Source organism: Pygocentrus nattereri, chromosome 22, assembly GCF_015220715.1.
Source record: "Pygocentrus nattereri isolate fPygNat1 chromosome 22, fPygNat1.pri, whole genome shotgun sequence".
NCBI classification, from domain to species: Eukaryota; Metazoa; Chordata; class Actinopteri; order Characiformes; family Serrasalmidae; genus Pygocentrus; species Pygocentrus nattereri.
The window spans coordinates 26684936-26712080 of record NC_051232.1 but is presented as its reverse complement, the minus strand read 5'-3'; the positions used below and the strand labels follow the sequence as shown (position 1 = coordinate 26712080).

Here is a 27145-nt window from a genome sequence, read left to right as displayed (position 1 = left end):
GATACCAGAGCTCCTTGGGTCAGAGATCAATGATCGACTTTGATGTCGTTTCATCTGACTTGGGACCATATGTTCTGGACACTCGGGTATAGAGAGGTGCTGAGCTGTCAACTGATTACCATCTGGTGGTGAGTTGGATCAGATGGCAAGGAAAACTGATGGCCAGACCCGGTAGGCTCAAGTGAATAGTGAGGGTGTGCTGGGAACGACATGTCCCGGGGGAGGTAGGGGACATGGAGTCAAGAAGACCAGTGGTGAGGGAGGCTGTCAAGCTGAAGAAAGAGGCCTTTAGGGACTGGATGGCCCGAAGGACTCCTGATTCAGCAGAGAGGTACCGACAGGTGAAAAAGGTGACAGCTGCAATGGTGGCAGAAGCAAAATCCTCTGCAGTATTGCATGGACCTCATGAAAAGTACTCTTGGACTGGCAGACCGGGGTGGTGGTCCCCATTTTTAAAAAAGGGGACTGGAGAGTGTGTGCCAACTATCGGGGTATCACACTGCTCTGCCTCCCTGGGAAAGTCTATGCCAAGGTGCTGGAAAGGAGACTTTGACTAATAGTTGAACCTGAGATTGAGGAGGAACAATGCGGATTCTGTCCCAGCCGTGGAATAATGGTGAATAGCTTTTCACCCTCTCACAGATTGTTGAGGGGGCATTGGAGTTTGCCAACCCAGTCTAGATGTGTTTTGTGGATTTGGAGAAGGCTTACGACCGGGTTCCCCGAGATATCTTGTGGGAGGTCCTCTGGGAGTATGGGGTACCGGGGCTACTACTCCGGACCATTCGATCTCTGTACTCCCAGAGTGAGAGCTGTGATTGTATACTCAGCATTAAGTCAGACACATTCAGTATTAGCGTTGGGCTCCGGCAGGGTTGTGCCCTGTCTCCACTCCTGTTCATGATATTCATGGACAGGGTGTCAAGGCGTAGCCAAAGTCAGGAGGGCATTATGTGTGGAGGCTGGAGGGTGGCATCTCTGCTGTTTGCAGATGATGATGTTCTTTTGGCTCACATGGTTGCCTCCAGCGCTCACTGGAGCGGTTTGCAACTGAGTGTGAAGCGGTTGGTATGCAGATCAGTACCTCCAAATCTGAGTCCAGGTCTTAGCCTGGAAAAGGATGGCATGCCCACTCCAGGTAAGGGGAAAGGACTGGTGGAGGAGTTTAAGTATCTCAGGGTCTTGTTCACAAGTGAAGGGAAGAGGGATCGTGAGATCGGCCACAGGCTGGGACAGGTGGCAGCAGTAATACAGTCACTGTACCGGACTGTATTGGTGAAGAGGGAGCTGAGCCATAAGGCAAAGCTCTCTGTTTACCGGTCGGTCTACATCCCGACCCTCACCTATGGTCATGAGCTGTGGGTAATGACCGAAAAAATGAGATCGAGAATACAAGCGGCGGAAATGTGCTTTCTTCGCAGGGTGGCGGTCTACACTAGGGTGAGGAGCTTGGCCATCTGGGAGGAGCTCGGGGTAGAGCTGCTACTCCTCCGCATTGAGAGGAGCCAGCTGAGGTGGTTCGGGCATCTGATTCGGATGCCCTCTGGACGCCTCCCGGTGGGGATGCACCAGGCACGGCCTACGGCCGAGGGGTTGTCATAGGACCTGCTGGAAGGATTACATCTCCAAGTTGGCCTGGGAGCAGCTTGGGGTCCCTGGGAATGAGCTGAAGGAAGCTGCAGGGGACAGGGTCATATGGGATTTTCTGCTGTCCCAACTGCTACTGCGACCCTATCTGGATTAAGCGGTCAACGACGATGATGATGATGTCAACAACCAGTAGAACTGGTTGAAGTGATAATTTGTCAAAAACATTGTATTAAACCACCTAATTCTTAATTTTTTTTCATTGTCTTCCAGTAAATCAGTCAATGCAGTCTCAGAGTATCCACATAAAGAAAGAGTCAACTTTAGATCTCTGCACAGTGCTTTGTTCAGTTACAAATGGCCCAAAGGTCAATCTGTCATGGGTTAGAAACAGAGATACATTGAAACAAAGCAGTAATCCTGACCTCAGTGTCCCTCTCTGCCTCCACCTGGAGATACACCTTCAGGAAAATCACATCTACAGCTGTGTAGCTGCCAACCCAGTCAGCAATCACTCAACCCAACTCAACATCATGCAGTTCTGTCCACAAACAGGTAAGACAATTTCATTGTACAAACTCAGTCCCAAGGAAGTTGAGACATTTTGTTTGGCCTGCAATACCAAAATATATTTGATAGTTTTACCTTATGACCTATACTGTTTTCTGAAAATATACGATTATTCCACATGTGATGCCTGAAACATGGTACAAGAAAGTTGAAAACAGAGCATGTTTACCACTGTGTTACATCACCTTTCCATTTAACAGCACTTAATAGTCATTTGGGGAATGAAGACAGAAACTGCAACAGTTTTTAGTTTTACAGGTCTTTCGCTGCATTTTACACCTCATCATGCACCACATTGTTTCAGTAGGAGACAGACAGGCCAGAGTAGGACCTGTAGCATTAAAGTAGACTGTTGATTGATTTAGTAAATAGTCCAACTGTTTGGACTGTCACAAAGAAATTTTTCTTGGGAATTATGCTAAAAAGTGTCCAATGTAGAGAAGAGCTCTTATGGAGGGTGAATATACAAATACATAAATATATGTTATCATGTGGCAATGAACATGAAAATTAAGTAACAGTAAAATTAAAAGTGAACATGACTAATTAAAATTTACTACTAAAAATACTACTAAAATATATCAAGCAACTACTGCCTTGGAGATAATTTTTAGTCAACTGTTTATGACTAATAAGTTGGAGCTTAATGTGATTCTAACTTGAAAATAAAGCTAAATGGCTTGGTGTGCACCAAGCTGCCAAACTTCAAGTTCAGCTGAAATGAAGAGACATAAACCACAGCTACTAAAGGTAGATTTGTCCAAAATATTCAAACATTTGTGGTGAACTTGGAAAGACAACAGCATCATCATATTCTTCCCGGGAGCTGGCTATTCTGGAGGCATGAAGGGAGCATCTACATATCAACGTGACAATACCAGATGGCATACATTAACCCACAGTGTAGCACGGTTTATAGCCAAGGAAATGCTGCAGATCTGCACATCTGGTAGAAAAACCAGCATTGTTTTTTATTTTTTTAGTTTATTTTGAAAATGTTTAACTATTATTTTCAAGGTGATATGCATACAAATTTAATTTAAATGCAAGAGCATATCTTTATTTATGTTTTTAAATGTATTGTTCAATAAATTTATTTTTTTTTATTGAACTATTATTAAGCATATAGGCCTCATAAAATAGTGGAAGTGTAGAAACAGACAATTGTATTATTAATTGTGATTATCTGTATGATGATTAGTCATCAGTTAAAATTTCAGAATCATGACAGCCCTAAATAATGGAAGTGAAAAGAGTGAGGAAGGAGAATGTTAGTTATTAAGATAATCTGCTGAAGTTTCTCTTTAAGAGAGCAGTACACTCTTAAAAATAGAGGTTCCTAAATGGTTCTTGGCTTAGACACACGGTTCCAGGGAACCTTTACATTATGTGAAGGTTCTTTAAATAAAAAAACAAACCTTGTTTTCAACCTTGTATATCTTATTTATAGTTGTTTTATATAGTTGTTTAAAGAATCCTCAACTGAAAGGTTCTTTAGTGAACCAAAAGTGGTTCTTCTATGGCACACGCCAAATAAAACTTTTTAGCACTGTGATGATGCTAGCTGGTCTAGCATATCACTAGCCATGGATAACGACTGAAACAGACAAAGGTTTGACTGAGCCTTTCGTTTAAATAATGTAAAGAGACAGATACTTACCTGTTTCCTGGAGAGAGTGACAGCGAAGGTCATCCAGTCCTCTTGTAGGTCTGCAGGCCTGGAAGGGACAGAGAAAAGGGACAGAGGGGTACACAGGTCAACCTGGAAAAAGAAAAACAAACACTGTTTATGATCTAATTGCTAATATTGAACATGTGCCATGAATCAAATCTGTAGAAATATATACTTGAACTAAATGCTGAATATTCTTGTATCGTGAACTGGAACATGACTGCCTTAAGAATACCTGAATGTAATTTTGGTTTAGTCCACTGCTGTAAGTAAAATGGCTAGTCTTGCTGCCGACATGGACCCTGAAGTACAGAGGAAAAACAAGTGAGAAAAGTCAAGGAAGGGTAGCAAAAATGCTTGTCATGTATTTGGGTTTTATTTATTTTTATTGTAAATAGTTGTGTGCAAGTGCCACTGGTGAAGGACCTTTTATGGTACTGCTTGTATTTTTGATGACGTGTATGCAGTAAAGAAACGGGGAAAGAGAACCAATTAACCAGCTTTCTGCCCAAACTTCTTCCAAACAAGCCAATAAGATAACCTTCTGGCCACTTCGAGTCCACCTCATCACAAGCATCTTTATTTTTAGAAAGTATAGCAGCAATGATGAGCTGTGAAAGAATGTATTTAGTGTGTTTTATGTGACAAGTTAAAATGAACTACTTACATTGTCTCGGGTCTGTTGTGCACAGCTGGAGAAGAGGTTGTGAGACTGCAGGAGCTGGAGGGAAACACTGTGACTATCCATACTAGATTAACTGGAGTTCAGAGTGATGCTCATATACTGTGGTTCTATAGATCTGAGAATGCAGATATAAAGATAGTGAACAGTGAGAGCATTAGAGGAGAGATTATTACAGACTGTTACAGTGAATCAGAATTTATAAATTACACATCATTACTAGTAGTACCTCAGACTGGAGGTTTAGTATAAATATCTCTGGTAAATAAATCACATTCTGGGTTCTAAACAGGGCTCAGATTATAGAACAAGAGCATTAATTCAATCACTTGAAAAAAGTGCTGCCCTGGAACTGAAACATTTTAGCCACTTTTTAACCACACCCAAAGGCCCCACCACAGTTTATAATATTTGTTTTGTAGTAGTTATCAAAAATTCATAGCAGGGCTGCACAATTTATCGTTCTTCAATCACAATCACAGACTTAACAATACTGATATAACAGAAATACTGACATCCCCTAATTTCCCTATAACTCCAAAATAATGGATGAAAATAAGTTGGCAAGGGTTAAGATTAAGAGACCCTTATTAGTCCCACAACGGGGAAATTTCACCTCCGCATTTAACCCATCCGTGAAGTGAAACACCACATACACACTAGTGAGCACACACACACTAGGGGGCAGTGTGCACACTTGCCCGGAGCGGTGTGCAGCGCAATCCGCAGCGCCCGGGAGCATTTGGGGGTTAGGTGTCTTGCTCAAGGACACCTCAGTCATGTGCTGTCGGCTCTGGGGTGACCTTCCGGTCACGAGGCTGGATCCCTAACCTCCAGCCCATGACTGCCCCAAGGGTGTTGTATTCTTAGCAACCACCATAAATGACACACACACACACACACACACCTATACATATACATATACACACATATATCATGAAAGTTTGTTGATCAGCAACTGCAGTACAACTAAGAACAGGAGAACTAGGAAAAAAGTTTTTAGTGTACAATACCAGCACTTTTACATCTTACACTGTTAGAGGTTAAAGGTTTTGCTGTTTGTACTGTTAGTGGTTAATATTAGGTTGATATGTCGCTGTAATTGGTTGTACTGCAGTGTGAAACTTCTGCAGTGTTGATTTCTTATCCACTTTATTATTTTATTATGTACTTCATAGCTCCAGTATTAAAGTTACTCATAAGAAATCAGATTTAAGAAAAATACAGGGAGTCCTAAGCAGCTTTGTTTCCTCTGTGCTCTGTGGAGAATGGGAAGGATGTGAGTTTGTCCTGGTATGAAGAAAAAGAGAAAATCTCCATCATCAGCAGCTCAGATTCCAGTGAACGTCTTTATCTTCCTCTGAATATAAACTAAACATTACACAACTCATATTAACCTCTAAATTCTATTCATTTATTTTGTGGATTAAAGGAGTAAAGGAATGGATTAAAGATAAAAAAAACCTTCACTGAAAGCAGACAGGGGTGCACCAATATGACTGCTAGTGGCTGACACACTGGATCCGATATTGGAAGGAAAAAAGCATAATCCGATATGATCCATTAGCCTAAACTATCTCATAAATGCTGAACTTAACTTTGGCACAAAATTGAAGATTTCATTTTGAATGTCTGTTTTGTGCTGCCCAATCAAAAATGCTGCTAAACGTTCTGTGTGTGAAAAAGTTTAAATACAAACAAGCAGCACATATTGCGTAAGTGAGTCACGCTGTGGGCTATGATTTCTTCCTTTATGGGAGCAGAATATTTATTTCGCAAATAATGTTATTCAGATGGCTGGGTTACATCCAGACAAACATATTACTAACAGCATAGTTGTTTAAGAGAGAACAAAAGATCGTACTGAACTGGTTTTAGTATCAGCAGATCCTCAATGTTATGGTATTAGTTTTGGTGTCAGATGTGAAAAAATGGATTTGAAGTGCTCATAGAAGCTGATGCTTATTATCAAGTGAAATTCTAGTAGGCAGATTGCAAAGTTAGAGAACTGAATACTGACACAATTATACATTCAATAGATTTCTCTTCGAAACTCTCTCTCTCTCTCTCTCTCTCTCTCTGCCTCAGTCCTGTCCAGTGGCCAGTATCATGGCTCAGTCGAGTCTGTGGTCAGACTGGTGCTCTCTGCTGTGGTGATCCTGGCCACCATCTCCATCCTTCTTTATCACGTCACATCCAGAACAGTTTAAACTGAAGGACTGAATAGAAAGTGTCACCACTAACAAACTGCTGATGTTCTCTCTTCTCACACATTTTAAATAATGTTTTTTTTATCTTTCTTCACATATTATTCAATTAAAAAAAGTAAAAATTCATGTGGTCTGTATGTTCTCAGAGTTTGCTTAAGCAGAAATTGAAAGTGAAATTAATAAAGCATTTGAAAATTAAAATTGGATTGTGAATATAAGTATGGAAATTACATAATCAAAGTGTCATGGGACTGGGCCACTACAGCTCTAACTCCACCCTGGCTCTACATACTCACACTTACACACACCTGTTGCTCTTTCTCAAGACTGATTACAACCCCTGCATATGCCTCTGTTTGGTGTCAGACAAGTTTCTATTGTCCCTGTCCTGACTTCTGGAACGTTTATTGTATTGTGTTTGGAAAAATATTTGCCCACTTTGAAGTTGATGCCAACAACATGTTCCAAAAAAGTTGGGACGGGGGCAACAAAAGGCTGGTAAAGTTGTGTAATGGTAAAAAAAAAAAAAAAAAAAAAAAAAAAAACACACCTGGTGGTTGATTGGCAACAGGCCAGATTGGGCATAAAAAGCATCCCAGAGAGCCAAAGTCTTTCAGACATAAAGATGAGGAGGGGTCCACCACTCTGTGAAAGACCGTACGACCAAATACTGCAACAATTCAAGAATAATGTTTCACAGCATAAAACAGCAAAGAACTTTTGCTTTTCATCATCCACAGTACGCAATAACATTAATATACTCAGAGAATCTGGAGAAATCTGTGTAAGCAAGGGACAAGGCCAAAAACAGTATTTGTTGGCTGTGATCTTTGGCCCTTCAGGCAGCACTGCATTAAAAGCATATGATTCTGTAGTGGAAATCACTGCAGGGGCTCAGAAACACTTCTGAAAGCCACCATCTGTGAACACAGTTTGTCGCTGCATCCACAAATACGAGTTAAAACTCTAAAGAAGAAACCCCATATAAACAGGATCTAAAAATGCAGCCTTCTCTGGGCCAGAGGAATGGACTGAGAGGAAAAGTGGAAAAGTGTCCTGTGGTCCAACAAATCAACATTTGAACTTCTTTTTGGAAATCATTCAGCTTGTTATGAGTGCACAGTTTAAAAGTCAGTATTCATGATGGTATAGGGTGACGTTCAAATCTTTGAAGACATCATTAATGCTGAACGATATTTATACATGTTTTAACAATATATGCTGCCATCAAGACAATGTCTTTTTTGGGGGAAGGCCTTGATTATTTCAGCAAGACAGTGTCAAACCAAATTCTGCATGTATTACAACAGCATTGCTCTGTATTAAAAGAGTCATGGTGCTAAACTGGCCTGCCTGCAGTCCAGACCTGTCGCCACTGAAAACATGTGGTGCAGTATGAAATAAAAAAAATGCAACAAAGGAAACTCTGAACTGTTGAGCAGCTAAAATCCTATATCTAGCAAGAATGAGAAAATATATCACTGTTAAAACTAAAAAACTAACGTGTTGTTGGCCTTAAATTTAAAATGGGCACATTTTTCTCAAAATAACAATAACATTTCTCAGTTTCTTTGTAGTCTTTGTAGTATTTTCCACTGCTGACTCTACAATATAAATCTAATAAATAATCCCACCACCAACAACTCAGAGCACATGAAAAATAATAAGTAGAACTTGGTTTTAAGCCTGTTGTTTATAAGTTGTATAAGAAAACAGACATAATCAGGGCCGTAACTAGGGTCAGAATTTTAGTGAGGTCCATTTTGCAGAAATGCAGAAATAGACTTACATCTCATAGTGAATAATATGAGTGTTACACCAACGATAAGTTTCTCCTTTAGGTTTTCTTTCTTTTTTTTTTACAAAATCATTGCTTTTTTACCCCCTCCTTACGCACCTTTTCCTGTCATTTGTTCCTTCCCCATCCCTCCATTCCTTTATGAACTGCTACTACTGTTTCATGAACTGATTTAAATCCAATTAAGTTTATTTTTTTCATAATTTAACTATTTATTTATGCTTTATTTTTATTTTGAGCTGAAAATGCATATGGAAACCTAAACTAAAGTTTCAAATACATTTTATTTCATTTACCCCCTGCCCCCATTGACATCCCAGTCTTAATCCACAGGGACTAATATTTACATTTACATTTACGGCATTTTGGCTGACGCTCTTATCCAGAGCGACTTACAATTTGATCATTTTACACAGGTCACCATTTTACACAGGTTACACAGATAATATGATGTCGGCCCACCCTTTTCAGCTATAACAGCATGAACTCTTCTGGGAAGGCTTGCCACAAGAGTTAGGAGTGTGTTTATAGGAATTTTTGATCATTCTTCCAGAAGCACATTTGTGAGGTCAGACACTGATGTTGGACGAAAAGGCCTGGCTCGCAGTCTCCAATCTAATTCTTCCCAAAGGTGTTCTATCGAGTTGAGGTCAGGACTCTGTGCAGGCCAGTCAAGTTCTTCCACACCAAACTCGCTCATTTATGTCTTTATGGACCTGCTTTGTGCACTGGTGCACAGTCATGTTGGAACAGGAAAGGGGTCATCCCCAAACCTTTCCCATAAAGTTGGAAGCATGAAATTGTCCAAAATCTCTTGGTCTGCTGAAGCATTAAGAGTTCCTTTCACTGGAACTAGGGGGCCAAGCCCAGCTCCTGATAAACAACCCCACACCATAATCCCCCCTCCACCAAACTTTACAATTGGCACAATGCAGTCAGACAAGTACCGTCTCCTGGCAACCACCAAACCTCAGCATCTGCTAACCCCTCTCTGTCATTTTACATGGTCTAGCACTTCATGGCTGAGTCGCTGTTGTTCCCAATCGCTTCCACTGTGGAATATATAGTAGTGAGGAAATTTCACAACTGGACTTGTTGCACAGGTGGCGTCCTATCACGCTACCATGCTGGAATTCACTGAGCTCCTGAGAGCGACCCATTCTTTCACTAATGTCTGTAGAAGCAGTCTGCAGGCCTAGGTGCTTGGTTTTATACACCTGTGGCCATGGAAGTGATTGGAACACCTGAATTCAATTATTTTTATGGGTGAGTGAATACTTTTGGCAATATAGTGTAGCCTGTACTAGGGATATGTGCATTGGGGCACTCCCACACCTGACCAGCAGAGGGGGGCGGTGCACTGTGAATGCTTCGTGCCTGCAGGCTTTGTTTGAGGTCTCGTGGGAGCTGAGTAAATTCTCGTTTGGCTCGCTGCGAACGAGATGCTGAGCTTTAAAGTCTCGTGAGATTTAGCCCAGATATCGTTTGGTTCACTGCCAGGGACACGTGCGGGCAGCGTGAGGAGCTCTTAAAACTTCAGCACAGCTGTTAATACTTCAATCGGGTTGGTTGGAGTAGATGCTGCTATACTAATTGGAGCTGGAAAAGTGAGCTGTTTTGTGCACAGTGAATCCGGTACGTGCTGTGGAAGCCCAGATGCAGTGGGTAGCAGTATCCGGTATAGCCCAGATGCAGTGGGTAGCAGTATCCGGTATTGGACAGCAGTTTCATTGACAAAGGGGAAGTGGAGCCCTTTCAAGGCAAACGCATTAAATTGTTCAAGTATACAGACAGGAGTGGTATCCCTGGCATGTGGAAAAAAAAGTTAATCACTGTTCTTTCCTTACCATTAAGTCTTAATAGAAAATAGATTTATTAAAGATGGATTTTAACTGAACTACGCCTTAAATGAGTCAAGTGCCAGCCATTCTTGTTTTAGTCAGTGTCGCATTTTTTTTATTAACAGTTCTGACTGTGGGAGGCCAGTTAAGTGGAGGAAACCAGTAGCTTACTTCTACCATAGTAATATAAACTAAGCTGAGAAACAAGCTTGAGGGTTCCTTTTTTTGTGGAGTGCAGTGTTTATTTAAATTTATATAATTCATTTGGTGTTTTGCTTAATTTTCTTTAAACTGCATCCTTAGAAGGATGCAGCCCCTGAATTGGGACACACAGTGTCTCATTTCGGCCTCCAGGTCTATGCAGCCTTTGTACGACATGCCTTCTTAAACTGCGTCCTTAGAAGGATGCAGCCCCTGAATTGGGACACACTGAGTCTCATTTCGGCCTCCAGGTCTACACAGCCTTTTTAGGGCACGCCTTCTTCAACTGTGTCTTTAGAAGGATGCAGCCCCTGAACTCAGACACAGTAAGTCTCATTTCAGCCTCCAGGTCTACACAGCCTTTGTACGACACACCTTCTTAAATTGTGTCCTTAGAAGGATGCAGCCCCTGAACTGGAACATACCTAAAGAGGCTGCCAGTCTAATGACGTCGGTTCAGTGCGAACTAGCATTAGCTTACATGTAGCAATATTCATATTTCAACTCTTTAAGGACCTTGTAATGTATCAGCTCTGGGACATTTTTTGATTATCACAGGATACGGCATAGCCAATTTTCAAAAACTCCGTTTGTTCTTCCCATAGAGAAACTCCTTTTAGACCCGGAGTTCCTAATATGGGTATAAGAGCCTGGTGCCGACTACAAAATGACGACGCGACTCACTCAACAGCAAAAAAAAAAAAAAAAAAGAGACCCCTCCCTTCACCGCTCCTAAAGAAGCTCAGCCCCCCAGGCCATGGACGCGCAGGACAGTTCCTTTAAATCTCTGTGGCCATTAAAAACCTTCACAAATGCACAGACAGGTTGCTCCCATGATAACGGTCCACGGTCAGAGTGAATAACGCCATAGCGAGTGATGTTCTAGCGTTAGCTAGCTAGGTCGTGGGTTAGCTAACTGTCGCTACCGTTGCTACCACAAACATTAGCAAACACATACAAAACAATACGACTGGTTCTCTGAAACATGTTAATGTTACCCACCTGCCAAACAGGGGCAGCCTCTTCGCCCCTTTCCATGCATTTTTCTCTCAGTCAGCTTCTTCGTCCAGTTTTCCCGTTCCACCTTAAGAGGTGCAGCTGTTACTTTCTGACATTAGCTAGCGCAGCCATCAAAATAACCTCAGCCTACACAAGCGGCACAGCTACCAGCCCTCCTGCTAAAAGCAGGGCTTTTAAATACGCGGTAAAAGTGCTGACATGGGATGTTTTTATAGTTTTATGTCATATTTTTATTTTCAGCCCTGCTGAAGCTGCGGGTCGTTAAGCCAGTGCAATGTAAACAGATTAGCGCTCGGATGCTAGCGTGCTAACAAAAATTAATCCTCAAAACAGACAATAAACCTTAATGAGCTGCAGTCCTGCGCATCCCCACAGCGAGGTTACAACGAATAAGAGCCACATGTGCAATAATATACTTCAGGAAAATGATTTCATTAGTGAAACAGATACGACGAGCCTGAAGTAACGCTGGGCGTCTTGTGCTAATGTTCCTTTCATCTGGTTAACCTTGGTCAGAGTGCGTTGCTGCAGCTGAGAAGAAGAGACAACAAAACGAGACATTTTTTCAAGCCAGAAAGAGCTGCACGAAAAGGTGAAGATAGGAAAGAGCTTCGTGTTTGGCGCACTGTGGGACCACATCTATCTCAGTTATGCTGTATATTGTAAGAACTAAACCAGGACAAAGTTCCGATGAGATTCCAGGCAGCAGTTAATTCAGATGTATTAATGTGTGGCCAGTTGGTTCATTTTGTCTAATGATGTTTGCTTTTTAAAGCAATGTATGACATGTCGCAGTAACAGAGGATGGAGAGGAGCTCGTCACAGAAGCAGCTGAGAGAGGTTGGGAGCAGCAGATGAGGTTGGAGATGGCACAAAACACAAGGAGACATGCTGATTCTGAATCTACTGATCATATACAGTGGTGTGAAAAAGTGGTTGCCCCCTTCCTGATTCCTTATTCTAATCCAAATCTACAGGGCCCTGTGTGAAAAAGTGATAAGGGTACCCCAGCCAGTTATTAGGTTTAGGGGGCAATCACTTTTTCACACAGGGCCCCGTAGACATGTAAACTGCATTTTGTGTTTACTTGTGTTACCTTTGTCTAATATTTAGATTTGTTTGGTGACCTGAAACATTTAAGAGTGACGGACATGCAAAAGAATAAGAAATCAGGAAGGGGGCAAACAGTTTTTCACACTACTGTAAGTGTAACTAGACGGTCTCTTCCCTTCATGTGTGTCCAGTACAGATATAAGTGGGACAGCCATCGTTGTTTTGGCACTGTTAAGAAAGAGAAAGATGATGTGTGTTTATTCTGAACACAAGTTTATTCAACACACTGTATAAATCTGCCCTTAATAATGGCTGTAATTTCATCTTTCATTCTGGATCAGTTGGTCTAAACATGATTTACCAAGTAAAGCTGAAGCAGATTCATTAGTAAAACAGCACGGATTCTTCTTCCTACTGACTTTACTGACTTTTCTACTGCGCTCAATTCAATTGTGGCTGGTAGTTGTACATATTGTGTAACCTGATAGCTTAACGTAGATGCATGGAACTCTACCAAGTGGTGTAGCAGTTTAATTTTCCAATTAAAAACATGCTAATATAAGAATATAAGGAAGGAGAAGAGATGAGTAAGCTTTTAATATCATTTGAATTAAATTAATACAGTGCACCTTTAAGGCCAAACTGAAAGAGTTAAAGTGGTCAATTAAAAAGCTGAATGCATCTGAAAGAGCTGTGCAGTCTCTGTTCTAATGTGGGTCTTTTTACTGCTTTGAATAGCAAAGTAGTTCATCACGTACACACACACACACACACACACTTGGTTTCATTCCAGTCCAGCAGAAGCAAACCTGATTGACTGGAATGAAAACCAGCAGAAACAGCAACCCTTTGTGCTTAAGATCCCTGCTTTAGAGAGTATAAAACAGTTCATGATGCAGTTTGTTTGCTGCGCACATCTGCAATAAAATTATAATAATACAATAAAGTTTGAGCCAAATAACATAATTTGAGTTTTTAAATCAAATAAATGATCACAGTTACTGCAGCAGGTCAGATGAACAAATGCAATATAAAATGTAAACCAACCAGCTGCATCTGTCTCCACATATGGGTGCTGTGCAGGTCTATAGAAATGGTAATAGTTCTAATTTTACAGACTGTATAGTCCATATCCTTCTCTGTGTACTGTGGCGTCTGCCATATGCTGTGTCTTTCAGAAGGGACGTCTGGGGTGTGGTATGTAGAGCTGTAGAGCAATTGTAGCTGCTGTTGTTGTTGATGTTGTTGTTTGTTGGTTTAAGATGTGTTTGTGTTGACTGTGTTATGTGTTGTTTGTTAAGCTGTCAGTCAGTTGGTATGGGTTTGGGTGTCTAACATAGAGAGAAGTTATATGGCTAGAAGCGGCTTCCTCACTCTTTTATAATAATGAGCTTCTCTGCTTCTTCTTCACTGATGATGATGATTCTTCAAAGATGATACTTTGTTAGCCCCTTTTTACCCTGTTCTTCAGTGGTCAGGACCCCCACAGGACCATAGGAGGTATTATTTGGGAGGCGGATCATTCTCAGCACAGCAGTGATACTTGTGCTGGTACAAGTGGTGCTGGTTTTAAACACTTTTTTTTTTTTAAAACATGCTTTTTAAACACTGTCTGCACTCATTGTCTACAATATTAAATAAACAGGTCACCTTGTAGATGTAAAGTTAGAGATGATAGCTCATCTTTTGCTATGAAATGTGTAAGGGGGCTAATAAAGCATGCAGAGAAACAGATGATATTCAGTCTGTCATTGTAGAACTAGGACGTTCACCTATAGGGAGTGTAGATACAATATTAGTTTCTGCTATTCAAACATTTTATATCTCAATGTCATTCATTCATTCATTCATTCATTATTTGTTCTTATAATTTTGCATGTTTTTGGTTTGAAAACTCCAGTTACCCTTTTTATTGTATTAAAATTTCATGATGAATGGACCAATCAAAATGGGAGGAAAATAACATGGGGGGAAAAAATGACATTACATTAATGTCAATATCAGTTCCACCTTCAAAAACACTTTATTAACACAAATATCAATACAATACCCTCGTACAGTGTTACAATGATGTAAAATTAAAAGCTGAAAGAACATGTCAAGCAAATGCAGGAGGTTTTTTTTAAATTTAATAATATTATTTACAGAAATTAATTTTGTACATGCTGGTACACAGTAATTGATTTGGGCTAACTCTAAAAAACATTCCACATACTATCTAAATTGAGGCAGGTGTCAGCAAAAAATATACAAAAACTATGAAAAAGGTTATACTAAATAAAACAAGGCAGTGGTCAGCAAACACTACAAAAAATGGCTATAATAAACAAAATAAGGCAGCGGTCAGCAAAGAATGTATAAGTACTAAAGAATAAGGATTTACTGCTGCAGAAATACAGAGTTACATCCTGATAGCTGTTTCACTGGGTCACTCTGGTCTTGCTCTTCTGTCACTTCAGCGCTGCTCCCTGTAAAACACAGAACAAAGCAAAATCAGACCTCAAAAGCACTTCAAATCTATTTTATAGTATACATTTTTTAGGGTGAGTTTTCTCCATTTTTTTCCCAACTTGTTCAAAACAATCAGAAAAATAGGCAGTAAAACATTTTTATTGCTTATCGTTTTGATGTATTCAAACATTTTAAAGTACAATGACTAAAAGAAAAACTTCTGTTTATCTTACCATGAAGTTAAATATTTTTCTCCAATCTATGTGTGCCTCAATTAAGACTTTTAAAGCAAAAAAGATGATGAATCTGCTGAGAAGAGGACAAATGTCTATACTGACCCTATGGACAGTGAGGAGGATAGTTTAGTGGCCAAAGAATCTCCAAGGGTTTAAACTGGGTGTCACTACTTAGGACTTGGGGTCAGAATATCTCCCAAACTACAATAGCAACTACATATCCACAAGATGTTTTGAAGGGTTGCCAGAAGACTTTCAGTGGGACTGTGTTCTGTGGTCAGATTAGACCAAAATAGAGTTTTTTGGCAACAAACAGCAGAGATGGGTTTGGCATGGACCAAGATACCCATGCACAAAAATATGGGGATGAATCTGTGATGTCCTGGACAGCTTATTTGGATACATGCTATCATGGAAAAAGCTGAGCCATGGTTGGATCTTCAAGCAGGACAGTGATCCAAGGCACACCTCAAAATCAACACAAACATGCTATGGCCATCCCAGGTCCCTGACCTAAACCTTATAGAAAAGCTGTGGGATGAGCTGAAGAGGAGAGCCCACAGACATGGGCCTTAAATTCTGAAGGATCGGGAGGGCTTCTGTAGAGGAAAGGTCTCCTATTATTCGCCTTGTGTTTCTCTTGTGTCTCACTGAGTTTTACAGAAGACTCAGAGTTGTTATCTTTGCAAAAAGAGGCTGCACAAAGTAGATAATGAAGGGGTGCCAATAATTCTGAAAAAAAAAAAATTTCGTGATGAAATGTAGGTTTTTCTTTTTATCCTTAGTTGTTCGCAGTTATATTGTTAAAGTTATAAATGAAAGATCAAAAGGATCAGCAATAAAAAATGTTATTTACAGAGCGTTTTGTTCATGTACCATGGGTGGCAGTATTTGCATCGGGCACTGAATTTCTTACCATTTTCTCAACACACATAATAGAATTACATCTGAATAATAGTGAAGTCAATCATAGTGCATTCTTTATAAAAATGAGAGTGTAAGAGAGTGTAATGTTGGTGTGCGAATGTGATGAAGAAAGTGAAATCTAAAGCAGTCTGAGTTACACACGTCTCAACAAGTAAGATAAATCTGGCAGACCAGTTACCTGCAGTATGCTTGCATTGTCAATCGGTACACTGCTATATCAAAAATGTTTGGCTGATGTGGGTGGGACGCTGTTTAATCACAAAAAATGACATGAAGTGTAGAATTTGTTGGGTAACAGCTTGAGAAGGGAGGCATCACCAGAGGTCTATGGATAAGGGAGTTAAGCCTGTACGAGTGGGGTCAGGGGCATGGCCCCAAAATGTTTATCATCAACTTTTTTAGTAGCAACAGCCAGAAAAGTGATCAAAAATGGCAATTTGGTCAAACTGACACATAGGAGATCTGTCTCTTTGCAGTTTGTATTATGCCCAGATCTAGTATGACTTGAACACTATATCCATCCCCATTTACAGCAGCATAGATTAAGTGAAGGTTCTGAAAGTCAAGCAATGCTATCTCCTCTCTCTTAGCACCTAAATGTATTAATCAAATACAGAGAATATAGATCAGTTCAGTCCAGGTGCATTTAGAAAGAGCGTGATTTGCTCTTGTTTAATAAACTAATAAAGTGACAGAATTTCATGATCATAGTGATCTACTTTCTCAGTTAAGGTCAGTCAAATTCAGTATCAATTGTAATAGAAGGCTTAAATAACCTCCATCAGATCTGCTCCTTCAGTCCTGTCAGTCTCCTTCAGCTTCTTTCTTCCCATCTCTTCCAGTATTTAGCAATACATTAATTTATTAAACTCCGATTTACAAGAACTCAGGAAAAAATGAAAAGTCGATCAATTCAATTGTTTAACTGCTGAAAATCTTCTCATTTGACTGGCCTTCGACAGAGCTGCTACCTTTTAATTCCCATCTACAGGTTGAGCAACTGTGCAAAATTGTGTTATGATCAACCATGTATGACATTTTCACAGATGAAGTATTAAGTAATTTGCAAAATCAGATGCGCTCCCTTTTAAAAAGAATATTGGTTATTAAATTTATAAATAACTAACCTCATGAGCTTCCGTTGGATTTATCTTCAGAAAGTAGACAGAGAATAAAAAAACAGATTAGTGTACAAGTGTATCAATATGTAAAAGCTCTGTCATGTAAAAATAACAACTAAAAGTTAATTGATATTGCAAAACCAGAATATGTATTTCTTGCCTTCTTCCTTCTGACCCTTTTCCTTTGATCTTTTTTTCCAGAACCACATAAATATTAATAAAGATATAGCGACAATCTCAAGCCCAACAGGTGTCAAAACAGCAGCCAGTGACTTTTGGGGTTTCTTAGAAGATTGACTTCTTACGCTCAGCTGTGATACTGGAGCTGTGAAATACAAAACAACAGAACAGATGAGACAGTTGCTGAAGAGGTCGCACACAGAAATACAATGAACAGTGAAAAGATTAAGCCTATTCTATTCTAGATGTTATGCTGCAGTGGCTTTTATGAAGTTTTGGCATATTTAATATTTACTGTGGCTCATAAATAGCATGTATTCCAAGTCTCCATTCCTTGATGTCTTCATAATATTGTTTGTGTATGAGATCTCATAATACACTCAATAGTGTTCTTCTGAGTAAATGATTTATTTTATTCATTAAATTAAAAAAAGTTTTGTAACATTTATATCACTCATGTCACATGACCAGACAGGATCCTGCAGGATTTTTTAGAGAGCAGAATTTATGGTTTTGTCAATTATGGCAAGTTTCCCTAAAGCAACAAAAAATTCTCACATCATCATACTACCACCATGTTTAACTTTAGTATGATGTTCTTATTGTGGAATGCTGTGGTAGCCTTACACCAGATGTAATGGGGCCCAAGTCTTTCTCCAAATTCCCAGGAGACTAGTGGAAAGAGAAATTTTGTGCCATTGAAGCATCAACCCTGCCACAGGGGGTGAATAAGCAGCCAACTAAAGCTGAAGTAGCCAATCAACATGGGAACACCCCCTGCCCTTGCCCCCCTGACATGCCCCGTCCAGCCAAATACCAGGGGGTATTTCACACGCTGGTTGGACACCACTGGTCTAGAGGAAATACATTAAGGAAAAATATAACAATGTACCATTTACTTACCACATACATTTACACTGAAACTCCAGACTGAGGTGTTTCCAGCAATGACCTCTAATATATAAACTCCAGAATCTTCTTTGCTGATGTTACTGATGGTTAAAGATCCACTGGTTCTGTTCAGCTGCAATCTGTCTTTGAATCTGTCTCTGTAAAAATCTGTACTAGTGTTTCCATCAATGACCTGGCTGTCCACTATATTGCTATTTATAGTCTCAGGTCCGTAAAACCACAATATCCGTGCATCACTCTGAACTCCAGTTAATCCAGTATGGATGGTTACAGTGTTTCCCTCCAGCTCCTGCAGTCTGACAACCTCTTCTCCAGCTGAGCACAGCAGACCTGAAACAGTGTAAGTAGAAAGTCCAAAAAGGCATCAATATAGGAGAAGAAAAAAAAACATAATTTTTAATGGAAATGAATGGAGAAGTCATTTATTCCTTGTAATTCTAGACCTTTACTATTGGTCCATTCTTCATAAAATTATAACACAAGGACAGCTGGTGGCTAGAAATTAGAGTAAATAATATCTCACTGTTTTAGAAGTCTCCACAATCATAATGCAGCATCATGACAGTGTTGTAACTGCCTTCTTTATTAACTTCACTAACTTATATAAACTTACAGACCTTATATAAGACTGTTCAGCAATAGTACGCCCTTGTTTTTCCCTCTTAAAGGATTTCATGAATAAAAGAGAGATTCAAGCGTCAAGATGAAAACAAAAATGATCTAGGTAGAAATTATACTTGACTTATGAACCTACTGAAACATAAGTAGTATACACACCATACAGCATAATCTTCAGTAGCCTGTGTTTTAACGGGACTGAGAGAGAGAAGCACAATTTTATCTACAACAAGAAATCTAATGCCTTTACTAGTGAGATTGGTCATTTTAACCTCCGGTCAGCAGCACCAAGAAGACAACAAAACTCTGAAATGGACTCTCCAGTCCAGATACCTGGCAACCGCAGTTAGCGATATGACATATGAAAGTGTCTGACATATGAAGGTGTTGCACAGACTTAGAAGTCCACCTTTAGATGTAGAAGCTTCTGCAGTTTAAAGAAGCAAATAAATCTGCTAGACCTACTAAACTAGCTGGTTAACTACCCTTAATAAACTAGGCTACAACATTAGTTGTTAGACGCTTGTAATATCACTGATACAGGTGTAAAACACTGAGGAAAAAAGTTCAACTAAAATAAACATCCCACTGATCTCACTGCTCCTTACATATTCAAGCAACATCCAGCAAAAATCATCAAGCATATGACTCCATACTTTAACAATTAAAAACACAAACAGCGAAAACATCTGTGTTGAAACCAGGCTAACAGCACAGAAGGTTCAGTTCTATACATTTTCTGACCCACATTAGCTCATAATAGTTTCAAGAAAGCAAACTTACAGCAACAGAGGCAGGCAAGAGCTCGACGTATCTTGTATTCCATGATCATTTTAATGTGTCGTTTTTTTTATTAATAATCTACATGAACTGACTACTGTACTCTGCTGTGAACCTTCTTCTCAGCTTTACAGAAAAAACAAACAGGCATGTACATGCAGTAGGCTGGGCAAGACTGGGCATGTGCATCATGCATTTCATAAAGAGATAAAATAGCTGTCATGAACTTAAACTTACTGTTTGGCCATTATACAAACAACTGGGACACAACAGTGTCCGTTAAGATGATTCAGTATTAAGACAGTCAGTAATAAGAACTCCCACCCATTATTAAATATAAGTTAACTTTCAGCTGCCAGTTTCTGATACTGAAAGTTCAGCACTGGCTGTATAGTAATTAATGCCGATTTAATTTCCAATTAAACGGCCAGTGCTGTGCATAAGCTTTTACGTTTTAGATGTTTTTCTCATACCAAGCAAACACTGTCAGAAAGAAAGGTAATAAACTGTATGTTTTGAGGTGGAAATGTTGTCCCTGGGGTGGTATGTTTTCAGTAACTATAGCTAGGAACTGTAGTCAACTCATCTTTCCCCTAAGAAACTGAATGGAATGTACATTCAGAACTAATTTAAAAAAAGTAAAACTAAAGTAAAAAAAAATGTACAAAAAGGTCCATTTTGTACCTTTTGAGGGCACATTTACCTTTTACCGTTCTTTTAGGGGATGAAACTGTACCAAAAGTTGTACCTTATTTTATCACAGTGTTATACACAATATCTCTCCAGGGCCTCCTGCAGTATGACACAGAGTGTGACCACTGTAATACAGTAAGAAGACAACAATCCACGATTAGCCCAAGAGTCAATATAACTCAATAAATAGGAGAAGCCAGTATGAGAGAGACAGAGAAATGTACAGGAATGTGAGTTATGCAAAGAATGCAGTCCAGCATAGATTATACACAAACTATAATAGCAACTTGATATTTCTGTTATTCTTATTTGTCATTTTTTTCTTAGTTCAGTTTGGTCTTGCAGGTCTAAGTAATGATTGAGAGCACGAACACTGGCACCAAAAGGTCAAGTCAGTTTGTCAAAAAGCTTTTAAAGAACCAAATACAAACACATGCTCTGGAGTTTAGATTTTACTGACATTCACAAAAGTCACAAAACTGTTCGCTGGTTATAAAATTAGTTTTGGAAATTATTCATGGATGTATTTATTTTTTTAATGCTCATCACTCACTCATAAGTCTGTTTTTGTCACCAATTATTTCACTGTAGGCCTAATTTAAAAATGTGTATCTGTGTGATGTTTGGGACTGCAGTGTCATCTGTCAGCATAGAAACTGAATTATCCTCTATTTTCTCTTTTGGGATCATTTACAGTAGATCAGATGTGTCCAATCTTATCCACAAAGGGCCGGTATGGCTGCAGGTTTTCGGTGCAGCAGAGCAGAACACATGAACAGTTGTTTAAGGACTGAGACTGACTGATTAAGTGAGTGGAATCAGGTGTGCTGCTCTTGTTTGGAAGGAAGACCTACACCCACACTATCCCTACTCCCTTGGAGAAGATTGGACACCTCTGATTTTGATCTTTGTCAAATAAAATGCTGAAGCTAAAGTGAGTGATATGACCAACCACACAGCAGTCTAGATGCTGTTACCAACAATGTATAACATGCTAAAATAAAAAATGGTAGTGACTGAAATTTTACCAAGTGCAAAGAAGATTCCTCTCCTAACAAATATACTCAAGTCCTCTAGAGCTGAGGCATTACCAAGGGGGAAAAACAATAAAAATAAAAATAGAGTGCTATAAAGATCAATAGCATGAGAGAACAAGTGCTGCAGCATTCTTTAGTCTTTCCTGTGAAGGTTATCAAAATGCATTTCTCTCTCAATCCACAAGATGGCACCATTTCACTCTGCCGAAATCAATTTCAATAGATAGAAGTGAAATATATTTCTGGAGGAATGAGTTGCAGTTAAAATCAGTGCATAGCATATCACAATTTTTTAAATATCACAATAAAAAGTGGTGCTTTATTACATTATTATTGTCGTTCTGTAGATGTGAGAATGTAGAGATGATAACAATGAACAGTCTGGTGTTTAAAGGGGAGACTAATACAGATTATCCCAGTGAGAGATTCAGAGACAGACTGCAGCTGAGCAGAACCAGTGGATCTTTAACCATCAGGAACATCAGCAGAGAAGATTCTGGAGTTTGTATATTACTGATCACTACTGGTATAAAATCTATCGGGAGTTTCAGTGTTAATGTCTATGCTGAGTAAATATTATATTGTTGTCTTTGTAACTTTTCTCTTACTGTCACATGATGCGTAATTTATGCATATGAAGGGAAACACAGCTAACGTGCAAAATCGTCTGAACAACCACATGATGTGAAGGTTCTGTGAATGTCCCTTACATTGGTAGAGAACCTTTTCTGATGGATCCACTGGTTCTGTCCAACTGCAGTCTGTCTCTGAATCTGTCTCTGTAAAAATCTGTGCTAGGCTTTCCATCAGTGACCAAGCTGTCCACTATATTGCTATTTACAATCTCAGGTCCATAAATCCACAGTATGTGAGCATCACTCTGAACTCCATTTATTCCAGTCACTCTGGCCCTTTGTGGACACCACTGGACACTCTGGTGCTACTGCCATTTCTCCTCTGTTGCAAAAAAAAACGATATTCATGTTTAAAGTGACAAGATTTACTAAAACACAAAACCTAAACAACAAAGACTATCTGTGTTCAAACTTCGCTGACAGTACTAGAGGCTCAGATTACATTTGCTTATGCTTGTTTTAAGACCTACATTTGCCCAATTGTTCCAGGAAAGCAGACTTACAGCAAAAGGGACACCCTACTTTTGGGGCAGTCATGGGGATACCATTTACTTTCACTGAATAATGTGAGCTGGTCAGCTGTAGTTTCATCAGCAAATATACCCAGTTTTTTTTTTTTTTTTTTTTTTTTAGAAATACCTACCAAAATGTATTGGTCACTTTATCAGAAACACCTACCACATACACTTAACATGTTTACAGTTACTGACTGTAGCCCCTCTGCTGCTGCACAACTTATCAGCCCCCCTCTACCTCATTTACGCATTACGATTTACGCAGAAACAGGTGGGCTTCAGTCAGCAATCGTATATATGCCAGGTCAGTTTTGACGTTAGCGAGGTACAAAGTAAAATATAATAGGAATTACAAAGTAGTGTAAATCACAAACAGTCAGAGCAACTAGTCTAAAAAAGATTTGCTTAGTTGCTTCTTTCTGTAATCATCTCTGATTAGAATATTCGTCTTTCATTTAGTAAAAGACACTATACAAATAATAAAGTAGTAATTTTGACCTGCCTGTGTTATTATAACACAGTTCTGTAATGTCGAGTTATGTTGTCTGAGTAGCTTCTAAATAAAACATGTGTATATCTAAATGTGGTCTAGTTACTTACTTAATAGCTAAATAACAAGCATATCGCTGTTGTCGGAACAAAATCTTGTATGTCCAAAATGATAACTTATAGGAGAAGGAACAAAACATACTTTACTTTTAATGTAAGTCAATAGAACCAGAATCTGTTCCAAGTCATTTTGAGATGGTCATTTGGTCATTTCATTATGAAATTTAAAATGAAAAAAATTTTTATGAAAAAAAACAACAGGCATTTTCAAATCACATCAACAACTGAAAAATGACAAAAACGGAGATATGGGGTTTTGTTCTGTCAACAGCGATATGGTTTTAAGGAGGTAACTCTTGCACCAACTGCTGTAAACAAATAGAACCTCACCAACTCAACATTTCAGTCTATTGAGTATTTCATTACACATTGCATTCTGTATCAAACATCACTGATTCAGAGTGTGTCTTTGATCTTTTAACACCTTATCAGTAACTGTTAGTTCTGAGAAAACTGACTTATTAAATTCAGCCGAGCCAGAATTCAACTGGATTATATTATCATATATTTGATATCATATCATATATATATATGATCAACATAACAAAACCTCACATATTTGCAGCTGTGAATTCATCAACTTTCATGTATTTAATGTAATTATGTTTTATTCCAAGTAATTCTGGACTATTTCTATTGCTTTATTCAGCATGAAATATTCACACAGTGTATAGAGTAGCTGTCATTTTCAAATGGAGCAAAACTTTAAACGAGGACATGGAAAGAAAGGACAATTTGGTGGGACAGTGATCTGCGACTGTTTTCACCTTTGCTAACTTTTAAACTAAACATTATACCTGCACCCCAGTTACTTTGAAGGGTCATTCACCACAGAGCCCACAAAGGAAATGGGCAGTGCTGTAGCAGAAAGAGATACTTTGTTCCTACAATCACACTTTGTGATGTCTAATGTCTAGTTGAATCTAGTAGTGTTTAAGGTACCAATGGCTTCTGAATTTAAGATTTTTTTATTTCAGTTGAGGACTGAATAAACAGGCTTCTGCACAACTGTATTAAATTTGCATATCAAGACGTCTGCAAAATGCTGGCATATAATCCATAATGAGTGCTACTCTTAAATACATTATGGTTACATATGCAACAGTGGATGACCCACCATTCTCACTGCTTCATTAGCGTCTCAGTTTAAAATCAATTTATTAGTGTTGCGCCACGTAAGGCTGCCCTGGCGTCCGGGTGCTCTTTGTTTGTTTTTGTGCGTTATTCGTGTGTCTTCGTGCTCCTACAGCCGCGAGGAGCTACTAAACATCAGAACAACCCCTACAGACATTTCACCAGTTTTTCTAGTGCCTGCTGCATTATTAGTGCACTTTATAAACAAAAAAGTGAGACGCCGCCGAAGAGGGAAGCGAGCTGGTGTACTCGTGCGCCTTCGCACACGGGGGACGCGCACGCCCCTACCTGGGATTTTCCTCTCCAACATCCGCTCACTCTCCAATAAAATGGACGAGATAGCGCTGCTGATGAGAAGAAATAGCGACTTTTCCTCCTCTAGTGTGTTGTGCTTCACCGAGACGTGGTTGAACACACAGACCCCGGACTGTGCGCTCCATCTTGAGGGATTCCAGCTTCTCCGCGCGGACAGACAACGGGAACTTGCCGGAGGTAAAACGAAAGGTGGAGGAGTCTGTTTCTACATCAACAACGCCTGGTGCTCCGATGTGACAGTGATTTCCCAACACTGCTCTCCTTCTCTGGAATACATTTTCATTAACTGTAAGCCGTTCTACGCCCCACGTGAGTTTTCTTCATTTATTCTGGCCGCTATTTACATTCCACGAGCGCCGATGTGCACGAAGCTGAGCGCGCTCTGGCGGACCAGATTATGGACGTGGAGCGGTCTTTACCGGACTCCCTTGTTATAATCCTCGGAGATTTTAACAAAGCGAAACTTAATCATGAACTACCGAAATACAAACAGGTTGTCACATGCCCGACCAGAGAGGGGAACACGTTGGATCACTGTTACACTACAGTGAGTGGTGCTTACCGTGCTGTGCCCCGTGCGGCTTTAGGACTCTCAGATCATGTCATGGTTCACCTGATCCCTGCGTACAGACAGAGACTAAAGCTCTCTAAACCTGTCGTGAGGACATATAAAAAGTGGACCAGTGAAGCTGTGGAGGAGCTACGCACGTGTTTGGACACCACAGACTGGGACATGTTCAAGGCTTCTACAGACAGTTTAGATGAATACACAGATACCGTGACGTCATATATACATTTCTGTGAAGACAGCATCATCCCATCACGCTCCAGAATCACTTTTAATAATGATAAACCCTGGTTCACACCAAAACTCAGACAGCTTCGCCAGCAGAAAGAGGTTGCTTTCAGAGAGGGAGACAGTGTCAGCTACAGAGGTGCAAAGTATGAATTTAGCAGGGAGGTGTTAAAGGCTAAATCCAAGTACAATGCTCGTCTGAAGCAGCGGTTCTATGCTAACGACTCTGCCACTGTATGGAGGGGGCTGAAAGAGATCACCAACTATAGGCCCAGAGCACCTCATTGTTCAGAAGATTTCAAACTGGCTAACGACCTTAACGACTTATATTCACGTTTTGAAGTCATGGACTCACACCCCCCATCCTCCACCCCCCACACCACAATACACTCAACCACTTTGGATTGCCCATCTGCCCCCTCTGCCCTCTCAGTCCAGGAGGAGGATGTGAACAGGCTGTTTAAGAGGCTAAATCCACATAAGGCTTCGGGCCCTGACTCCGTGTCCTCTGCCACCTTGAGACACTGTGCTGATGAGCTGGCCCCAGTCTTCACGGGAATCTTCAACTCTTCCCTGGAGTCCTGCCATGTCCCAGCCTGTTTCAAGTCCTCCATCATCGTCCCTGTCCCCAAGAAACCACGCACCACAGGACTTAATGACTACAGGCCTGTGGCCCTGACGTCCGTAGTCATGAAGACCTTTGAACGTCTGGTTTTATCCCACCTCAAGTCCATCACCAACCCCCTTCTGGACCCCCTGCAGTTTGCCTACAGAGCCAACAGGTCTGTAGATGATGCCATAAACCTGGCCCTCCACTTCATCCTGCAGCATCTGGACTCCCCAAGAACCTACGCTACGATCCTGTTTGTGGACTTCAGCTCTGCATTCAATACTATCCTTCCCACTCTGCTCCAGGACAAGCTCTCTCTGCTCCATGTGCCCGACTCCACCTGCAGGTGGATCACAGACTTCCTCACGAACCACAGTCAGCGAGTACGGCTGGGGAAGATTGTCTCGGACACGCAGACTTTAAGCACAGGATCTCCTCAGGGCTGTGTACTTTCCCCCCTGCTCTTCTCCCTGTACACCAACTGCTGCACCTCCATCCATGACTCTGTCAAACTGATTAAGTTTGCAGACGACACCACCCTTATTGGACTCATCTCAGACAGTGATGAGTCTGCCTACAGGAACGAGGTGGACCGGCTGGTGACCTGGTGCAGCAACAGCAACTTGGTGCTCAATGCCCAGAAGACAGTGGAGATGACTGTGGACTTCAGGAAAGCCACAAGCCCCCTGCCCCCCCTTATCCTTACTGACACCCCCATCACCACTGTGGACTGTTACCAGTTCCTTGGCACCACCATCACCCAGGACCTCAAGTGGGAGCTGAACATCAGCTCCCTCATCAAGAAGGCCCAGCAGAGGATGTACTTTCTGCGGCAGCTGAGGAAAGCCAAACTGCCGGCCCAGCTGATGGTACAGTTCTACACGGCCATCATCGAGTCCATCCTCAGCTCCTCCATCACAGTGTGGTATACTGGGGCCACTG

The 27145-nt window shown here is 40.4% G+C and overlaps 1 protein-coding gene across 3 annotated transcripts; it reads right to left on the bottom strand.

The window, feature by feature from the left end:
* Positions 1-14628: 14628 nt before the first annotated feature.
* On the bottom strand, positions 14629-24875 carry LOC108413580 (CD48 antigen-like). 3 transcript variants are annotated; one of them, XM_037533046.1, is made up of 5 exons: positions 19863-20532; positions 18453-18791; positions 17530-17694; positions 17376-17399; positions 14629-15102 (listed from the first exon to the last, which is right to left on the bottom strand). In XM_037533046.1, exons 1-4 carry the CDS (start codon positions 19909-19911, stop codon positions 17377-17379), a joined length of 576 nt encoding a protein of 191 aa, XP_037388943.1. In that variant the 5' UTR covers positions 19912-20532; the 3' UTR covers positions 14629-15102; position 17376. The 3 variants fall into 3 exon arrangements, with proteins under 3 accessions (XP_037388943.1, XP_017541661.2, XP_017541660.2); XM_017686172.2 differs by lacking the exons at positions 17376-17399; positions 19863-20532 and adding an exon at positions 24771-24875; XM_017686171.2 differs by lacking the exon at positions 17376-17399 and having other exon boundaries at positions 19863-20535.
* Positions 24876-27145: the final 2270 nt, after the last annotated feature.